This window comes from Abramis brama (assembly GCF_963993115.1).
Source record: "Abramis brama genome assembly, chromosome: 10".
NCBI lineage: Eukaryota > Metazoa > Chordata > Actinopteri > Cypriniformes > Leuciscidae > Abramis > Abramis brama.
In genome coordinates, this window is record NC_139972.1 from 12405395 (window position 1) to 12426303 (window position 20909).

Here is a 20909-nt window from a genome sequence, read left to right on the forward strand (position 1 = left end):
TGATCTGTACGTGTATACAAGGCTTTTACAACACTTTCTGCACCCTCTGATTGCTACACACATACAAAAAAAAAATATTATGCATTTTATTAAACATTAAACGCATAGTCATGTTTTGTAAATGATTAGTTAATCATTAACTAATCAATTGTAAATGACTTATAACTGAATATACAAAACATACATACAATAATGAACATATCACTTATTAATCATTTATGAATGCATAGTCATGTTTTGTAAATAATTAGTTAATCATTTACTAATCACTTGTAATTGACTTGTAATGGAATTTACAAAACATACATAACATGTTAGTATATCACTTGCTAATCATTTATGAATGTTTTGTAAATTATTAGTTCATCATTTACTAACCACTTATAAATGACTTACAACTGAACGTTATTATAAAGTTTTACCAAACAGCTCTATTTACATGTTTATTTTCTATTTTTCTTGTTGGTCAAGGCTCCTCTTCTGGTTCTCTAATGTTTAATGCATCAGAAACGTGACCACTTGCTAGTTTCCTCCGCCTGAACTGTAAACGCGGGCTGCTTTGATCAGTCTCTGGCCACCCACGCCCTTCCTTTAACATCTCCCGAACAGATTACAGATAAATAATTAGCTCTTTAAATAACACCTAAGACTGAAGAGGAGGAAAAAGTTCAAAGAAGTATAAGCACAACTCAGCAGTTTCAAGCTATTTGGCAAGCATTTCGTTTAGGGTCAAACTGCCTCACAAGTGCCTCTGGAAGCATTTCATCTCTTGCAGGACGCACTTCTGAAAAGACGTCAATTTTATGGATGTTTGCACGCTTTTCAGAGCAAGTAAACAAAACTCTTTTTCATCTGGTCAATGGTTTTAAATGAGAAGGGGTTGGTAGCGAACACATGCTGATTATAGAAAGCAAGCAATAAATATTTTACAGTTCCAAGCAAGCGCTGGATTAAACCCATGAGACATAAAAGCTGATGCTCATTTAAAAGTCAGAGGAGAACTCAGGGCTCAGAGTAGCCAGAGGGAGTCTCGTCTCCTCAGACCTTCTGCTGGGTACAATTAGACTATACATTACACCTGCAGGAGAGATGTCACAGGTCTCTCAACGGCTCAATAACACTCGCATATAGGAGCGTGCGCACCAATACATGGATTTTCACATCTAGAGGAGCAATTGGATTGTCTGTGGACACTGCTGTTTTCTAGCTCATGCTTGTCTTTCTAGAAAATGTCTACTGCTGCTGACCTGACATGAATATATGCTGGTTTCAGTTTTGTCTTTTGGGCTTTTTGATATTCATTTATACAACAGGATGGTCAAGAGAGTGTTTTGTGGGTATAGCGAATATATGCCACATCTCTGATGACTACAGTATATATAGAGCTACACTGTAAAAAGGATCAGATAACTGGAGTAAGTTTTACAAGAAAATACTCAACTTCTCTTTCTGAGTGGAAATTTTTTCTACATGAGATTTTAGTCAGTGTACCCAAATGGATGTATTTGTTAATATTATCTTACCATCTTATCATATCCCTCTCTCCACCTGCCCCTAAATTGGGCATAACTTGCAAAACTAATATAATACTACTTTGTTCATTTCTTTTATTTATTTAATAGAATTTATTGCAACAAAACTGTAAAACTCTGTAGCGGATGTGTATATTTAAATACGCAGCCCAACATAATTGCACTGGTGTGAGTTTGGGGGCGGGGCTAACAGTTTCTCCGACCAATGGCAGTGGGGTTGGAGGTGTATTAGGAGTCCTGATTGATAATCCTATTAGTACAAAAATTATACATGTTACAGTTTTAAATCTAGACATTCAGAACAGAGGTACTAAATGGTACTTATATAAAAAAAATAATACTATTGTTTTGGTTTAGTATAAAATGTATTGTAGTTTCAATCAATTATTTGCTTATTGTGAAAAAGGCCTACACTTCAGCATACTTTTAGAAAGAGTACATATTATAGAAACAATATACTTAAAAAATAAATATATACTTAAGTGCAAACTGAATGTAATGTTTCTGTCTAATTAATTGCATGTTAATTGTAATTAAATGAAAATGCATTATAATTAAAATTTATAGTAAATGCAATTAGCTGAAATTTATAATGTTTTTTTGACTCGCTTAAGTAGGACTTAAATACATCTTTATATGTAATTTCATAAATATTTATATTATATTTGAAATATGTTTAAAGTGTTCTGCCGAATGTACTGAACTAAAATATACCCTAATGTCATTTCTATCGAAACTTTGTATGTCATGTATTTAAATGTATTTATAATTACACATTTGTAATGATGAAGTTGCATTGTAGTACACTTAACAAATATTAACTTAAAATGTAACATTGAATAACATACTACAGTTAAAAATGATAAGTACTTTACAAATAATGTTAGTCAACACATCGAAATAAGTGTAAAGTGCAACAAAAGATTATTAAAACTAAATTATTAAAAATTTACTTTAAAATAAAACTTTTAATTTGACTACCACAAAGTGCACTTAACACAAAAAGTAAGTTAAGAAACAGTCATGAAAGTTGACTCTTTAAGTACACCTAAGTAGCCTTTTATTTCATTAATATTAAAATATCTAAAGGTATAAAGGGTTAGTCAATAATACACTGTAAAAAATATATCAAAAAGTTATAACAGATTATTTTTAAATTGCTTTAACTCATCGAAATAAGTTAGCAATTTACAACTTTTTTAAGTCAGTTTAATGCAATTTAAGTTGAAATGACTTAAACATCCAAGTTGATTGTACTTAAATTTTAGACAGCAACTTTTTCTACAGTCTAGTTGAGTGAAATCGGAATCATTAAATTCCTTATGATACTAATTTCTATTTCTATAGTAAACAAACCTAAGTAATGTTAAATATCACAGCCCAATTTGCCATCCTACTTAACATAATCCTAAAATAACTAAATTTACCCTCTTGTTTTTCATTCATTTCCTTTCCTAAACACCAGACATTCACATTTCTATCTGTCCTTGGAAAAATAAAGTGTACCTACAGCAGGCACATAAATAAATGTAAATTAAAACGGTAACTGGAGATGAATAGAGACTGTGTGATTTCAACTGACATTTATTGCCACTTGGCAGTCGTACCATTAGCAAATTAGGTTCATTCGAGAGCCGAGTCGGACAACTCATCCTGAGACGAAGGGCTTAATAAATATCACTCGGGTGAAGTCAGACATCTAGATGAATTAGAGGCAGAGGTAATGAGTTGTGAATGAGATTCTCCCTCTCTCTCTCTCTACACCTGTCTGTTTCTTGCTTCCTCTTATTTCTTTAACCTGCAGGTCAAGGTTTGACTGGTTATAGTTCGGTTAGTCTTTGCTAGTTAATGGTGTAACTAAAAGTGTTAATTTCCATTGACAACCATTCAAAAGTAGCTGTGCAAATAAGTTTAATAATAATAATTTATTTATATATATATATATATATATATATATATATATATATATATATATATTTATTTATTTATTTATTTTTTTGGCTAGCATGTCAGTATAAGAACATTATGTTAGCAAATAACTTTCTCCAGGTATTATAGATCTTCTTGGTTTAGTTGTAGAGCTTCTACACTAGTGAAGATATTTATTTTGTGTGTCTTGTTAATGTGGCCAAATAAATCTAGGGCAACAGAAAGGCATGGAGAGTTGTGGGCTCAACTTTCAAAAGGCGTCCGTCCATAAAGGACCCTCCTGTTGTGACAAATCCCACGTCTTTGCTTTTAGAACAAATAAATCTGTACCTTCCAAATGATTTCTCTCAAAGTTTACTGTTGGGCCTATTAAAAAGCGATGCTACAAATCCGTCTCTGTCCCAGGCGCTCTATATCTTCCTTCCAATTTTAGCTTGACAAATGTTATCCGCATTAGTACTGGACCCTTAATTGTGTGTTCTTCTATTGCTTTACTTTCTGTTTTGGAAAACCAACTTATCATTTCTGGCTCCGTTCCACTTTGGTGGCAAATACTGCAGCCACCAGCAGTTTCTGCTGTATACCCCCAACACACAAAAACACTGGTAAACTAGGCCAGGAGGAGTTCACTGAGTGCGTATGTGTGTTATGATGCAGATTACGATGGATATTAACATAAACTTTCACAAATAAAATAAATAATGAGAACATAACATGAGAATATAAAACAAACTTATGGATTTATTGCCCTCCAGATGTTATGTTGACCCAGAAGTACTTACCATACACATACAGTGTAAATTCATCCCTGTTGGTGCCGAGGATGTTGCTGGCCTCACAGCGGTATGTGCCGTTGTCGGTTTTGTTCAGTGTGGTAATGATTAGATCTCTACCCTCCACGATCATTCGTTCAACATCAGGAAGCTCACCTCCATCTTTCGTCCAGAAAACTGGCTCAGGCCTAAAAACAACAGAGTGATTTAGCATGAGGCTTTAGATTTATCTATGTAAAGATCGAGAACTGTGACACTTGTCCGTCATGGAAATGAAACTGCATGACAAGTGGGTGTCAGTTGAGCTTCTTGTTTGGAAGTAAAATAATGGCAAATGTTTTTGAAACAAAAAAAGCCTGTTGAATTGCACTATTTGACAGTAAATTCAACATTGACATCCAGGAACTGCAGGAAAAGCAGTAGATTACCGAGCATAATCTCAATCTGCTGTTAGTCGATGAGTTGGTTTTATGACTGGTGGTTGGTTATATTCATAGCTTAAATATTCAACCATGCTGAGTTTCAGCCCATAAAAATACAAGGCCTAAAAATACAATGCATTAAAATGCAAGCAAGTAGTTTTTTTTAATTTTTTTCAAGTAGTGCAATTCTACAGGCTTTTTTGTTTCAAAAACATTTGGCATTATTTTACTTCCATAATCTTGTTGCATTTCAAACACCAAGAAACTATGGAAATGCTTTCCATATGGATTTAATTTGAAATCGGGATATAGTGTCAGAAAATGTCCTGCTTTGCTAGTTTATGTAGATTTTTTTCTCCCTAGTGTACAGGAAAAGGTACACTATACTGGATTTCTTATTTCTTTTTTTTTGTTAGAAATGAATTATTGTTGAGTAAATAAAAAAATAAAAATCTGTGTTCAAGTTCCTTTTGTTGCACTCAGTCAAGCTATTTTTAACACAAGAATGCATCAATGTACTGTAAATGCCACCCACTGTACTTCCATTGTAAATATATAACATGAAAAATTCTGAGCTCCTGTAATCTTTTTAGGCCATAGGCCTTTTTAGGCTGGTGACAGAAAAGATTTTTCTCTCATTTTGTTATCATTTCCGCTCAAAGAACGTTTTACGTTTTTGTCCTCTACCTCAGAAAGGTCACACTAAAAGAGTTACAACTGTCTGTAGACGATTATATGACTCACTAAATCTCTCCCAAATATCACAATTTGATTTAGTATTATTGCTTTTTGTTCTTGGCATGCAAATAAGGGTCGCCTTGAGACGTGATGATTCTGCAAGTTCCACTTCATAAGAAAAATCATATTCAAACAAAGTTCACATATGATTAAAAGAAAGCTGCACTCACAGTGGGTTGCCTTTGGATACACACTCCAGTTTGAAGTACTGTCCTTCCTGAGGTACTATTACTGAGTGCACAATCTGAACCTGAGGAGGATCTGGATTGACAAAAAGCAAAACAAAACAACAACAAAAAAAACCAAAAAAAACACAAGGCACAACAAAAACACAAAACAAAACACAAGACACAGCAAAAAACAAAAAACACAAGACACAACAAAAACAAAAAACACAAAAAAACACAAGACACAACAAAAACCAAAAAAACCAAAAAATAAACCAAGACAAAAAACAAAACAAAACACAAGACACAAAATGAAACAAAACAAGACACAATGAAAACACAAATCGAAACAAACAAAAACACAAGACACAATGAAAACACAAAACGAAACAAACAAAAACACAAGACAAAAAAACCCACAAGACACAACAAAAACACAAAAGATAAAACAAAAACACAACACACAAAAAACGAAAACACAAAACGAAACAAAAACACAAGACAACCAAAACAACAACAAAAACACAAGATAAAACCAAAACACGACACAAAAAAGAAAAAAAAGAAAAACAAGACACAAAAAAACAAAATGAAAAAAAAAAAGACAAAAAAAAACATTATCAAAACAAAACCACAAAAAAAACTTTATTGTAAATATTATATATATACATATACAATCAGATATTGTAAAATATAGCGTTCTGTCACACCACTTTTTTTTTTTTTAATAGCTTGTTAATGGAAAAGTTACCCTATTTTGAAAACATGTTACTGAGCTACTGTTACACTACTCCAAAACATTGCTAATTTGCAGTTACTGTACACATAACACGGCTCTGCCACTCTTTAAACTGGTGCTGGCAGGCGTCCCGTTTTTAGATGATCTAATAGCAGTTTCGGTTAAACTAAAGTCAGGAGGGAAACTGATCCAAAAATATGACTCACAGTGGACCTCCAGCACTTCTGTGACCTGGTGCGGCATTGAGCCCAGAGATACGTGCTCCACCACGCAGGTGTACGCTGCTCCGTCGTCCTTCCTGTCCACCTTGAGGTGTACGCTACTCCTGACCGTGAAGGACCTCCCAGTGGCGTTTACCTCCTTCTGACCTGCCAAAACAGTCACAAGAAGACCTATCAAGCTACTGTTACATAATAGTACTCTATAGGTACATCATTTAGTATATTATGCATTATGATTATTAAGTGTTCTGTGATATTCAAGATTGTATATAGACATGAGTCAGAGGCTTTTATATATATATATGAAGACCTCCGATGCAAAAGCCTCTAAAAGCCACCTCTGTCAAAAATGAGATAATAATACTGAATGTGAATGCTCTCTGCACATAGTACATGTTCATCAAATACTTTCACTTCAAACTCACTAAATCCCAGCCTCAGCCCATTCAGAAATGCCGGTACTTGGGTAGAAACCTATACATAGGAACCTGATAAAAAAATTTATATTAAAGACTTAGAGGCTTTAGCATATGAAGTCTTCATATATATACACAGCTAGAAAGACATACAGGCTAAGAATGCTGGATAATTTCTTATATAGACATCAGTTGACTGTTTAAGCAATATCACACAAGCGAGCAAGTTGCTGCAATAAATACTCAAAACATTTCGTTTAACAAGAGGTTAATATTGAGTAACTTACATTTCAGACACAATAATGGCAGTAACTTTTCACTATTTTTGCCCACAACGAAAATAGTTTGAAATGAAATCAAAGCAAAATCAACGACATGTCTACAAGCAACACTGGTGATTCTTTCCTGAATGTGAACCAGTTGAGACACTTGTTTCATTGAATGAATCAGTTGAGTGAATAATTCAATTACATCTCATTTTCATGTCTTATTACTATGTATACACCCATTTTATAAGTCATGTTGGATAAAAGTGTCTGCTAAATAAATGATTAAAAATTTAAATATCACTTATTTGACTCCTGAATAAATGAGTGTTTTCAACAAATTAGCTGAATTCAGTTTTCAGTGACTCATTCATAACAAAAGTCACTTGTTTGTTCCTGAACTAATCAATGTTTTTGAATGGATCGGTTGAGTAAATGATTTAATGACTCATTGAATAAACCACAGACTGGCTGTCTGGAGAGTGTAAACAGACAACCCATGTGACACAACGAGTGGTGAATCTGCACTTCCATTTAGCAGCGCAAGCTTTAATTAATATGATATTCTAATATCATCTAGCTTACTGCAAAGTGTCTCATACCAGCCACCAAGCGAAAGCACAGTGTTATAACATAACTTTCAATAGACTCAAACATATTTTGGTTTCACTTTATTTTGATGGTCCCTTTAACACATTCTGTTGACTATAACTAACGTTGCACCTACATGTCTACTAACTCTCATTAAAGTGTTAGTAGAGTATTAGTAGACTGGTAGGGTTAGGGTTAGATTAAGTTGAAATGTAGATGCAAAGTTACTTATAGTCAGTAGAATGTCTGTTGGAGGAGCATCACAATAAAGATTTTGCAGATATTAAGCAGACAATCTACTAACACTCTAATGAGAGTTAGTTGACATGTAGTTACAAAGTTACTTATAGTCAACAGAATGTTCAAAAGGGACCATCAAAATAAAGTGTTACTCATATTTTTAGTATGATTGTTTTGACCAAGTACAACAGTGCTGTGTTACCCACAATTTTAAATCGTCAAATAAAGTGACCTGTATGAGTAGTAATTTAGCACTTACAGCTATTTCATTAGAATTAAATAAAATAATGTGAATTTTAATGGTCAAACGTAACTGTAACAAAGTTCATGTTCAGGGAGGGAGGAGACGGGAACCTGCAAACGTTAATTGTAACTTTAACTTTAAACAACATAAAGAAAGGATAATTATGCGGCATATAAGCATAATTAAAACAGCAACGTTAAATGTCCCAGGCCTGGACCTCTCGTCCTTCACTGTCGTCAATCCATGGGACTCGAGACCGGTGTGTCACGCGGGTGTCTCTCATTAGCATTCGCTTCACCGGCTCCACCCCGCTTCATACCACAGTGACATTAATAAAACTTGAATACATTAGCTCATCCATGAACATGATTTCTGTCCGAGTCCTGTCGGATTGCTTTCCATCGGCTGTGGAGGTGAATCCCATGATTCCATGCTCATTCACGTCGTCATCAAGCTACGCCTTTGTTATTGTTTTGAATAAGCGACATCTAGTGGTGAAACTTACATACTGTGCCTTTAATCTTCAAACTTTGTGTTTATACATCAACAGCAATAGTTTTCGTTTGCAATCACACAGAAAAACCGCAATGCACCAATAGAAAGTACCCTAATAATATCCAGCTCAAAACATTGTGCCTTTTAGCCTGGAATTTATTTGAAAGCCTGTGGAAATGTGAAGAAGAAAACATAATTTAGAGCTTGTAAAGAGTCCTTATAACGTCTGTGTGAGGAACAGCGCAGAGAGTGAGAATCAGCAACCAGATATAATAACACTTAAAGCCATGTCTGCGTTCTGTGAAAGCCCTGGATCAACAGCATCATGAATGGCTAAGTAAAACATCACCCTGGAGAATTGCCTCCAGCAAACATCTTACTAAACATATACATGTATGACCTGGCCCAAATAAAACGGACGAGTATCTCTCTTTCCCTAGATACACAGACTCACTAAAACATTCACAACATCTATGGTGTCCTTGGCTTTTTTTCCCATCCAAATCCCATCCATGCTGTCTATACAAAACACTGATGGAACACTAAAGAAATTAAATTAAATGCCAAACACTTCCATCATGTTCTTAACTGCTAGAGCATTGCTCTAGCAACACAAAGGTTGTTAGCTCAATTCTAAGGAAACACTAGTATTGATCAAATACATCCACTGAATGTGCTGCAAGTCACTTCGGATTTAGCACCATGCCAAATGTAATCAGGACTTGACATTAACTTTTTTTTCTCACCAGCCACTGTGACTAGTGGTTTTCCAAAGTTACTAGCCACTGAATTTTGATATTGATATCATGGGGAAAAACTGCCATATAGATATTTTTTATATTATCCCACAATTTGACAGCAGGTATATTAGGCTGCTGTCACTTAGGCTCCGTCTACATTAATCCGGATATATTTGAAAACGGCGTTTTCGTTTATAAACGCTCTCCGTCCACAATAGCGTTTTCAGGCGTTTCAGTGTGGATGAGAAACTTTTGAAAAACGCCTGAAAACGCTAAATTCACCTTACTGCGCATGCGTAAAACCCCACAAAAGATCACTGATATGATTCAGATGGAAAAATAAATAATGAAGTTATCGCGCAATTCTTCTGACAGGATCATTTTATTTAGTAAAATATCTCACCATTCACCATATGTTTGGTCTAAAACGCAACTGCTCTCATGTATTGCTGCAGGACAGCAAAATGAATGTGCAATGTGGAATATTTTTAGCAGCAGTGTGAAAGTGAATAGCACATAAGAGGCACAATACTGGTATAAACATGAATATCTATTGGTACAATATGCGTCACATGACTAAATTTACGTCATCGTTTTTAAATACCACCGGTTTCACAGTCCACACTACAACGTGAAAATGGCGTTTGCAAATGTATCCACTTTGGAGTGCGTTTTCAAAAAGGCTTTGTTTTCATTAATAAAAAATCTGCCTCAGTGTGGACGGAAGGCCAAAACGGAGAGAAAAATATACGTTTTCAAACGAAAACGTATCAGTGTAGCCTGGGTGCCAGCCCAAACCCCGCCCACAACATTTTTTGGTCGGGAAGTTCGGTCTGGACTCGATCCGTTGAGGAGTAATTATGCTCGGCTCCCAGAAGGCCGAGCCAATCAAATTGTCAGGGCGGGCCATCACATCTGTTATAGTTATATATCGACAGCACATTAATGTTAAAAGAGGAACAGAGAACCGCGATCAAGGCATTTGTCGATCGGAAACATGAATGAAAAACATACGTCACTTACTCCGTTGCTCTGATTGGTTGTAGTCTATCCAATTGAGTGCAGAGGCATTTTCCTTCCTGGTTCGGTTGAAACGCGCTCCATAATCACAGCTCAATGGAGCAGTATCAGACTCATATTCTGACTAGAATCTGAGTATGACGACGTCAGGCTAGTATTAGTGTGGACATGGCCTTAAACACAGAATGCACGGATGCATGCGTTTTCTTTCTCGACTGTTTACGTTCACTTAAAACATAACTGAGTGTGTTTACTTGAATACTTGCCAATATTTTGGGTGTGAGCCAAAAATTTGCGGGGAATGAGTAAAATTATGAGCAATACGTGCAATCCCACACCGAAATTCAATCCCTGTAACAGAAACAATATTCGTCCGGAGCAAATTAAAAGAGTGAGTGAAGGGAGGCGGGTTTGTGTGTCTACTTGCTGTCGGAGAGATCATAAGAGAGAGAGAAAGCGCAGCTGGTATCGTGTTTCAGACTTTTCAGTATCGATATGTATCGAAAAATCTATATTTTTGACAACACTACTTTGCACTTGGTTTATTATTTCAGATGCCTTTTTAAAAGACTACAATTGAAAAATGTATATATTATATAAAATTCAACCTGCCAAAGTGGCTAGTAAGAGTGACTGCGTTACACGCCACTGCTGAAATCCACCCACATTTGGCAGGTGTTCATGTCAAGCCCTCAATATAAAGTAATATTTTGTATTTCCGAGTGAATCAGGATGATGTGAGCTGAAAAGGAAAGTCATTTTAGAGGTTTAAATTTTTCTTTGAAACAATTTGCTCTTGCACTCATTCACAATATACGACTAGAACTACGGCTGTCATTTGTTTGACATTTTTTACTAATTAATTACATGGTATGCTTATTATTAACTGAATATATCAATGTTTGTTGAAAGCAAAAAAGCAGAATAACTCAAATGCATTACTGTAGCAGATAAAAAGCATTGAATGGAGACAGTTAATCATTCTAAAGACACTTTTTATCTTTTTTAATTTGACATATATATTTGATGAATAGAATAGCTCAAAAGAATAGTATTTATTTGAAATAGAAATATTTTGTAACAATGTTACACTCATTCATTATGAGTTTTTGTATGAATCCGGTGAATCCGGCCTCTGCTGATGCTCAGTATGAGGAATGACTGGTATGTCATTTCATATACAGCGACAAGTGTTGATGCTAATCGCTGTGTGATATCTGGTCAGTGGTGTGAAGCTAGATACTGTGCTTCTACTGTGCTGATATACCAAGAGCTGAAGCATCTCTCTCTCTCTCTCTCTCTCTCTCTCTCTCTCTCTCTCTCTCTCTCTCTCTCTCTCTCACTCTCTCACTCTCTCACTCTCTCTCTCTCTCTCTCTCTCTCTCTCTCTCTCTCGTCAGATGCTCCCATAGCAATGCCTGCAGCCCTGCCATACTCCTCTGGATGCATGCCATCATCTGACGTTTCTGGAAGACTGATTACCTTTTTTTCTGTTCTTTTCTTAAAAAAAAAAAAAAGGGATAGTTCACCCAAACATGAAAATCTGTTCACTGTAAAAAGTGATCAGTTGACTTAACTTAAAAAAGTGAGGAAACCCGTTGCCTAGTTAAGTTATGTTCCCATAACTGAATTTTTCCAATTACGCATGAAATTTATTTACTTAATTTTAAGGCAACGGGTTTTCCTCACTTTTTTAAGTTAAGTCAACTAAGTCAACACTTCTACAGTGTTCTATCATCATTTACTTACCCTCATGTCATTCCAAATTTGTGGAGCACAAAAGAAGATACTTTGAAAAATGACTCGTGTGAACTACCCCTTTAAGCGGTATAATGGGTCATTTAATACCAATAATACACTCATGTGAGTGACTTTTATTTTGTTTCCTCACACTAATGAGCGCATGTTGTTTGTCTCATTAACTGGGAAATTGCAGATAAGTCCAATCTGCTATTTCTCACCCTCCTCCAGAACAGACCTCTGCAACGCTTCTTGTGTGTAGGTAAAAATCAACCAGTGAAAATCAATTGCATTTCTCAGAGGAGAGGTATAAATTTTTTAAGTAGATTTTTTCACTTTTACTCTTACATTTTGATGTTGGATTATTGCCAAGGAGCTGCTATTTGGTTACTAAGATGTTCTGAGTATTTTTTTTGTGCATTCCGAAACTGTTGCTAGGGTGTTCTGAGTGGCATGGCAGGTGGTTGCTAGGGTATTCTGGATTGTTGCTTACTGACAAAAACACTCACCCATAATGTTGCAATGTAAATAAAAGGGATTTTTTTTTTCTAATTGGAAGTCTGATTCCTTTATACGGTCTGATCATTTATTATGTTTTAGTAAATCGTGGAGACAATGAATTCTTAATTCGTGGGAACAAATTGTTAATTTGTTACCGATATATATATTTGTCCGCATGTCATGTGCAGGACTCCGTAAACTTAGAAAAGTAACAGCATATCCCCCCTCAATCTGCATGATTTAAGGTGTTTTTAACACAACTAGTGCAGGACGATTTGATGTTGATGTTTGTTTAAACCCCTTACCATAAGTAGAAGCAATTATTCTTCAGATAACATGAAAGCCTAAATTCAATCTGTTCATAATATCAAAAGTGATTGAGTCTCTTCAGAAAATTTTGACTAAAACACTCAATTCACATGGATTAGTTTTACGATCTCTTTATGAACTGTTTGAAGCGTTAAAGTGGTAGTTGCGTAGCTGTCAATGGAGGGACAGAAAACTCAGATTTCATCAAAAAGATCTTCATTTGTGTTTCGAAGATGAACGAAAGTCTAACTTTTTTGGAATGACATGAGGGTGAGTAATTGATGACAGAATTTTCATTTTTAGGCGAACTATAAAACTTAAAAGTAAATGGGCACTAAGTAACAAATTGTGCAACCAAATTAAGTACAAATTTCTTGTAGTTACTAACCCCCTATTTCAACCTTCATGTCCCAGTTTAAGGTGGATAAGGTGCAAACCTATCCAGATGTGTTAAAACAGCATGAAAAGCACACGAAAGAAGGAAAATAGTATAGCATATTTAGCACAGATCCAGATAAAGTAAATTGCATCTAAAACATTTTTTTTTTAAAACACTGGCAAACATCTGTGGTAAATAAGCTCTCAGGAGATCCTGGATTTGTGCTTATGTTTCAAGAGTTGCACAGGCCGCACTGAAAGTTGTGTCGACGGAAGCCAGGGTATCCACCAATGTGACCCGATACAAGGCTTCGTATCTCCCTGACCATCCTAAAGTGAGCGGTATCACACGTGTTAGATATTCTGTTTGGGCCAGCGTGCTGGTCTCTAGAAGCACGTCTCACAAGATCAGATCATAGAGCGAGATTCCTTTGAATTGGAGTGAGTGACAGGCAGTCTGGCTGTGATGCTATGTTCCTGTGTGCCACTGGCCTTTAACTATGGCTTGCCTGAATGCCATCTCTGAGTCGGTCCTGTCTAACGGAGTCTCAGGCCATCAATCAACACAACCAGGGGCTTCTGCCAGAGATGTGTGAGCCTCAGCCCTCGGAGGGATATCTGGGGTAACATATTGGTTAAAGTTGAACTGATGTGTTGTGCTATGCTGCACTACTGTACATTTGATTGACTCAAAGAATCAATTCCGGTTTTTTTGTCAGAAATAGATGTTTACACTATACAAATAAAATATATGCATAAAATATATTTGCAAAATATATTTTAAGATTAAAATAAGGGATTTAAAAAAAAAAAAAACAGTAATACTTTTATTCAGCAAGGATGCAATTAATCAAAAGTGACAGTAAAGACATTTATAATATTACAAAATATTTATTGCTGTAAATATTAATGCTTTTCTTTCGAACTTTCTATTCATTAAAGAATCCTGATTTTTTTGTCACAGTTTCTACAAACTGATGAAAGAGCACAACAGTTTTCAACATTGTTAATTCTCAAGCAGCATATCATCATATTAGAATGATTTCTGAAGGTCATGTGACACTGAAGATTGGAGTAATGATGCTGAAAATTTAGCTTTGATCATAGGAATTCATTACATTTTAAAATGTATGAAAATTGAAAATCTTTCTTTTGAATTGTAATAATATTTAACAATATCACAGTTTTTACTGTATTTTCAACAAATATTTTTATTTTATTTTAATGCTTTTTAACATGTCATGTTGTGCAACTCCCCAAAAATTAAATGATATTTATATTTATAAAAAAAACAACAACTTTTTTTTCCTTCAGATTTTGTGAAATTTAATCCTTATAAAATAATCGTTTTTCAAAAGTATATGAAACCTATGGAGCCCCTAAAGGGACATTGTGAAGGAAAAAAATAGGAGGGAAAATTATTTGTCAATGCTTTTGCGTTCTCTCGCAAATGTTTTGCGTTCCCACAAGAAACGTGCATTTGCGTTTGCTCGCAAAACCTTTGCGATTCCCCGGGAAATTTTGGGTTCTCTCCCAAAAACATTTGCATTCCGCCGAGAAACTTTGCGTTTGCTGGCAAAGAGCTCAAAAGGCATAGTTTCACGGGAGAATGCAAAACTGTTGCGAGAGAATGCTAAAGCATTGACTTATTATTTATTATTTTTCCTCCCATCTCCTATCTTTTTTCCACCACCATACCCCTTTAGGGGCTCCGTAGAAACTACCTGAAATAATGTCCTTTGTTAAGAATTGTGATTTAAATGTGTTTGACAAACGAGTCCAGTCTATGCACATTAAACTGAGAATGGAGAAAGTATTTCAACACTGCAAAATGACACACTTCACCTTCAAGGTCCAGGATTATACAATACTAACCTATACGCTGTGAGAACCTTTGTAAAGAGCTGCACAATTCAAAAATATGCTAGTGTAACATTACACATTACACACTATGTACCACTTGCACTCTGACAACATGTGCAACTGTTCACTGCACACAGTTAGCTCTAGGCTATCCGGGGGGATTTGTTTACCTTGCACCTCCTTGTCGTTTCGAAACCATCGGATGTCAGCAGCCGGTTTGCTGCCAGATGTGGTGCATGTCAGTGTGACGTCCTCCCCCTCCTGGGCAGGTCTCGAGAGGCCTGTGATTTCTGGTTTTGCTGGAACACCTGATATATAAACAGAAGAGGAGGATTAAAGGCAGCACTGATGGAAACATGGGAGATTCTATGATTTCAGCCCCCCACCTGAACATGAACTGATTCAGAGGAATATTTCTTGCCTGAAGTTCAAATGTGGCTTGACTGACATTGTTTTTGATCTTTTTTGTTTTGTTTTGTTTTTTGAGTTTATATATATATGTTTGTCTGTAGATATATATCAATTCTATTTTCTGCTTTATAGAATTTTGTGATTTTATTAGAACAGAGAGCATTTGGATGAGAGATAAAGATTTTAGTTTTTGCCAAGGTCTCTTCTTAATGTACATCAATTCGAACCCTACAGACAGCTGTTCAATGACACAATCATATCTGGGGGGATTAAATGGATGTTCTGTGTTCACTGCTTCTGATTACGATGGAAAAGATTTAGACTCGTCCTAAAAAAATAAATAAATTTTATTCCAGTATTGCACAAGAACAAGTGTTAAAAATTAACAATTAGCAAAATGACTTAAGCATTGTACATGTTAACATGGGACTAGTGTGTCAGAATTCCTTATTAGCCTTGTCTTTGTAATGTTATATATTCAATAACCATGTAAAGACGCTAAAGCCGTAATAACGCTAAAGAAATTGATCCACCTGTAAAAGTAGTTACACCACTGTTGGATGAAAACTAAATAATTGCCTGTAAAGTTACTTTTAAAAAATATGCATTGTGAAAAGTGGTATTCAAACATAAGATAAAAGCAGTACCACCACTGTTGGATAAACAAAAACAAACAAACAAAAAAAACCATTGCCAGTAAAGTTACTTTTAAATAATATGCATTATGAAAAGTGGTATACAAATATACTATAAAAGCAGTACCACCACTGTTGGATAAACAAAACAAAACAAAACAAAACAAAACAAATGTGGTATCCAAACATACTATAAAAGCAGTACCACCACTGTTGGATAAACAATTGCCTGTAAAGTTACTTTTAAACAATAATGCATTGTGAAAAGTGGAATTCAAACATAAGATAAAAGTAGTCCCACCACGACAAAACAAAACAAAACAAAACAAAACAAAACAAAACAAAACAAAACAAGCATTGTCAGTAAAGTTACTTTAAACAATATTGTTGTTATGTTTATTTTTCCTTGTGTCTTTATAATATCTGTGTATACAAATATACTATAAAAGCAGTACCACCACTGTTGGATAAACAAAAAACAAACAAAAAACAACAACAAAAAAAACAAAACAAAACAAATGTGTTATCCAAACATACTATAAAAGCAGTACCACCACTGTTGGATAAACAAAACAAAACAAAACAAAACAAATGTGGTATCCAAACATACTATAAAAGCAGTACCACCACTGTTGGATAAACAAAACAAAACAAAACAAAAAAACAATTGCCTGTAAAGTTACTTTTAAACAATATGCTTTGTGAAAAGTGGAATTCAAACATAAGATAAAAGTAGTCCCACCACGACAAAACAAAACAAAACAAAACAAAACAAAACAAAACAAAACAAAACAAAACAAGCATTGTTAGTAAAGTTACTTTAAACAATATTGTTATGTTATGTTTATTTTTCCTTGTGTCTTTATAATATCTGTGTATGCTTTTTGATGTTTTCTTTGAGTTTCAGATCATTGCTAATTTGCTAACAGTGCTGCCGCCTGCCAGCGGTAATTGGATGATCAGCTGGCGGTCCTTTTAAAAGCTCCTCTTCCGCTTGGCAGAGGGAACTGTCGCGGCTTCGGGTCGGTCGCAATGGCTCAGACTTCCTGCCAGCCGCCAGATCAAAATATTATTTTCATGTTTCTTTTGGTTGTGTGTTTTATTCAGAATGTGATAATGTAGGAGAGACCTTCTCTTTTGTTTGGAACTTATTTATTCTATGTTTTTGATGAGCGTAGTTTGGTAAGCTTTATTGTAGTTCATTTTCTTTTCTTTGTGTTAGGTTATTTACGTTGCTGTTTAATTTCGCTAGATTGGGTTTTGTTTGTTATTTTGGGCCTTGGGTCTCCCTGATGAGAATACCACTCTATTGATTTATTTCTCTATTCATTTTTGTTAATGAATTCTACTTTATTGTTATATCATTTCCGTTTGGTCCCTGGGTCCTTCTAACGAATCCTAACCGATTTATTGTTATTTACTTTTGTGATTCACAATAAATTAATATTATCATTTTTGTATTCGCCTTCTTTTGTATTCGCCATTCGGTTCTTTTGATCTGACGGCCTGCTGGAAGCCTTTTGTACCTTTTTCATTAATTTATTGCGTCTTACCCCTAGTGGACGTAGTAAATATGTATAGTTAAAAGTGGTATATTAAGGTGGACAGAGTAAGAAGTGCACAAGCTGATTATAAACCAAAGCAGTGACACATCTAATGACTCCATCAGCCAGTGTGAAATTCTCTCATTTACATCACTCTCTGTGTCACCAAAGGGCTAAAAGAAAACAAGATCATGTGAAGGAAGAGAACACACTGACCCAAGATCAGTGATGAGTGTGTTGACCTTAACAGCGCAGATTGATGAGAATGAGAGGGAGAGTGATCTATGAGAAGTCTTACCTAACACAGTCAGGAAGGCCTTGGAAGTCTTGACAGGCATGGTGAAGAGCGAGCATGTATACTGTCCTTCATCTGACAGAGTAACGTCATTGATGCTGATGGTCAACTCCTTCCACGAGGCTCGAACCAGTTCAATCCGGTTGTCCCTTAATGCTAAGATATAAAAACAATAGCTAATCAATAAGATAAAAATGACATTGGAGAAACAGTCAAAATCACATTGCCTGAAAAAAAAAAGTATATTAGTGGTTCCATGGTAAAGTGTTGGTATCAACCTTAGTATTTCGATTGATGGCGTGTGTAATGGAATTGGTCGAGAAGGATTCAGGACACAAAAAGAAAGGAATTTTATTTTTGTCCCCTCAAAACATAAAGAGTAGGCATACAAAAATAATATCTCAAATGAAAAAGTAATGATAGAAATAACAATCTTGAGGCAATGAGAAACTCATATAAATGGCCAAGATGAATCTACTGTATGCCTCTAGATAAAATACACATGTAAATATCATGGGGAGAAACAAACCAAAAAGACAAAGAAACACATTCTCTTGCTCAAACAAGGATGACACAATATACACGGGAGACCGGGGGTAATTGTCACACTTTTAACTCCAGAGAATATTTCGCAGCGTGGGTTTATTTTTGAAAGTAAATAAACAAGAAATATATTACAAAGTTAATAATGAAAAGTGGGCACCTTTCTGCTTATATTAAAGTTCATGTACTAAAGTTCTTAATCAACACTGTCAGCATGCATTACACATCTGTTACACTATCACCATTTTTTTATGTACCGTAGTGTCACATTGTATTTGAAAGTGCATTAAAGAATATCAGAATAGTTTCCCAACTGAAGCTAAGCAGGGTGTAGTTTAGTCAATGCCTGGATGGGAGACCTCCTGGTGAAAATAAGGTTGTTTTTGGAAAGCCCTGTGATCTGCATGGGTCCTAATTCCCCAATATAGTGATGCAGACACTATGTAAAATGCAGTAAAAATACAGCATCCTTTGAATTAGAAGTAATATCTAAGTCCTGAAACTCTAAGGGCATTGCCATTTAAAATTAACACCTGAATCCTGTCCAAATTTGCCCACTGGCTTCTATCAACCACAGTTTGAGAAGCACTAAATATATAAAAATATTAGTGCACGGAACATGTCCAAATATGGTAGTACCATGGTACTTTTTATTAGTGAACCAGTGTCTTTTTGGAAACATTAGAGGTTTTCAAGCTGAAATATCTTGGAGGTAAAGCTTAAGACTTGTGTTCACTTACTTATTCATGACATTATGAATTATTCATGAGATTAGTTTTGTACACATAATCGTGACCCAAACGTATTTGAAAGTCCCACTGTTGTGAATATCCACTGCGATTGACTGTCACCTTCACACTGAAGCCATTTGCGGTCTCTAACTAGAGTTTCAACACTTTCTACCTCTCAGCCACAAGCAGCCATTCATTCATTATGTTTGCAATTTCCAAGAAGAGCTTTTGGCATCTGAAAGACTGGTGAACAGAAAGGTCACCTTATTCATCACCTCACACTGTCTGAAATGCACAATCCACTTGTATTTTGCTGTTTGAAAAAAAAGCAAGAGAAACTGAGACTTTTCATTTAGCATCTTGTAGCCTACACCTTTTGCTTCATCTAAGTCGACCTTTTGGCTTTAAAGTCACCATGGAAGCAAAATTGACTCTCTTCATAAAGGCATTTTATTGGTCTTATTGTGAACAATTCCATGCACATATATATATATATATATAACAACAGACATATGCTATGAATTGTATAGGGAGTCTAGACATGGTTTGTTTCAACAAAAGCACGTTGACTTTCGCGCTTTGGTCTCTGTAAACTCTGTAACACTGGGGAATTCCACACAGACGTGTTCAACGTCCTATTGGGAACATTGTTACATGCACACACTGACATGTCAAATCAAAAAAAATGATTTACTTACATGTCAGCAGAGACAATTGTGTCGTCTTTCAAAGCCTTTTAAATGTACATTCATGTTAAAAAAGCATCATGTCTCCAAACAATATAATCTGACGCTACAAGACGCATCTTTTCGCATCTTTTTAGAGGATGTGTCAAGACTGTTTAAATATTCCCTCTGAATGTGTGCTGAGTTATGAATAGAGAATGAACAGAGGATTTGTGGAGATGGCAAATGCCTAGGGGGGAAGGGGGAATGGTTTGGCACGGAGACTCAGCGGCATTGGATAAAGGGAGGAAAGGTGATCAGGTCTGGGCTCACGCTACACATGGGCCTGCTGATAGAGTCCAACGAAACCCGGCGAGACAAGGACCATCAAAGCTTATGAACATATGACACATTTTCACCAGCCCATATCCCTCTATCTTCCTCAGACACAGAGGGAGGAATGGAAGAAAAGAGTGCGCTCTCTTGTTGTTTACAGAAAAGACAAACACACACACACACTCATACGTCGAACATCACAAAGGTGATGATAAGCTGCCAAGGCGAGGAACAGTCGCTGTTTGTACCACAGCCGAGGGTTGATGGTACAGTGCCTAGACTCTAAAACGCTTGGCGGTTTCCATTCAAGTCATTCAACGATAACATATAGGGATGTGGGCGTTGAAAAGAACGACAGAGAAGAGAACAAAGATATTGAGAGGAAGAAAAAAGATCCACCCACACAGAGTCTGAAGTTAGACTTC

General features: G+C 35.6%; 1 protein-coding gene across 6 annotated transcripts in view; it reads right to left on the reverse strand.

Moving 5' to 3' along the window:
- Positions 1 to 20909, reverse strand: part of cadm2b (cell adhesion molecule 2b) — a 247117-nt gene that overhangs the window by 23435 nt on the left and 202773 nt on the right. For all 6 annotated transcript variants that reach the window (XM_084126048.1, XM_084126049.1, XM_084126046.1 and 3 more), the window contains 5 exons: positions 18213 to 18365; positions 15495 to 15632; positions 6507 to 6668; positions 5565 to 5655; positions 4244 to 4422 (listed from right to left, as the gene is read on the reverse strand). In XM_084126048.1, the coding sequence (XP_083982174.1) occupies positions 4244 to 4422; positions 5565 to 5655; positions 6507 to 6668; positions 15495 to 15632; positions 18213 to 18365 (723 nt within the window). The remainder of the gene's footprint in view (positions 1 to 4243; positions 4423 to 5564; positions 5656 to 6506; positions 6669 to 15494; positions 15633 to 18212; positions 18366 to 20909) is intronic.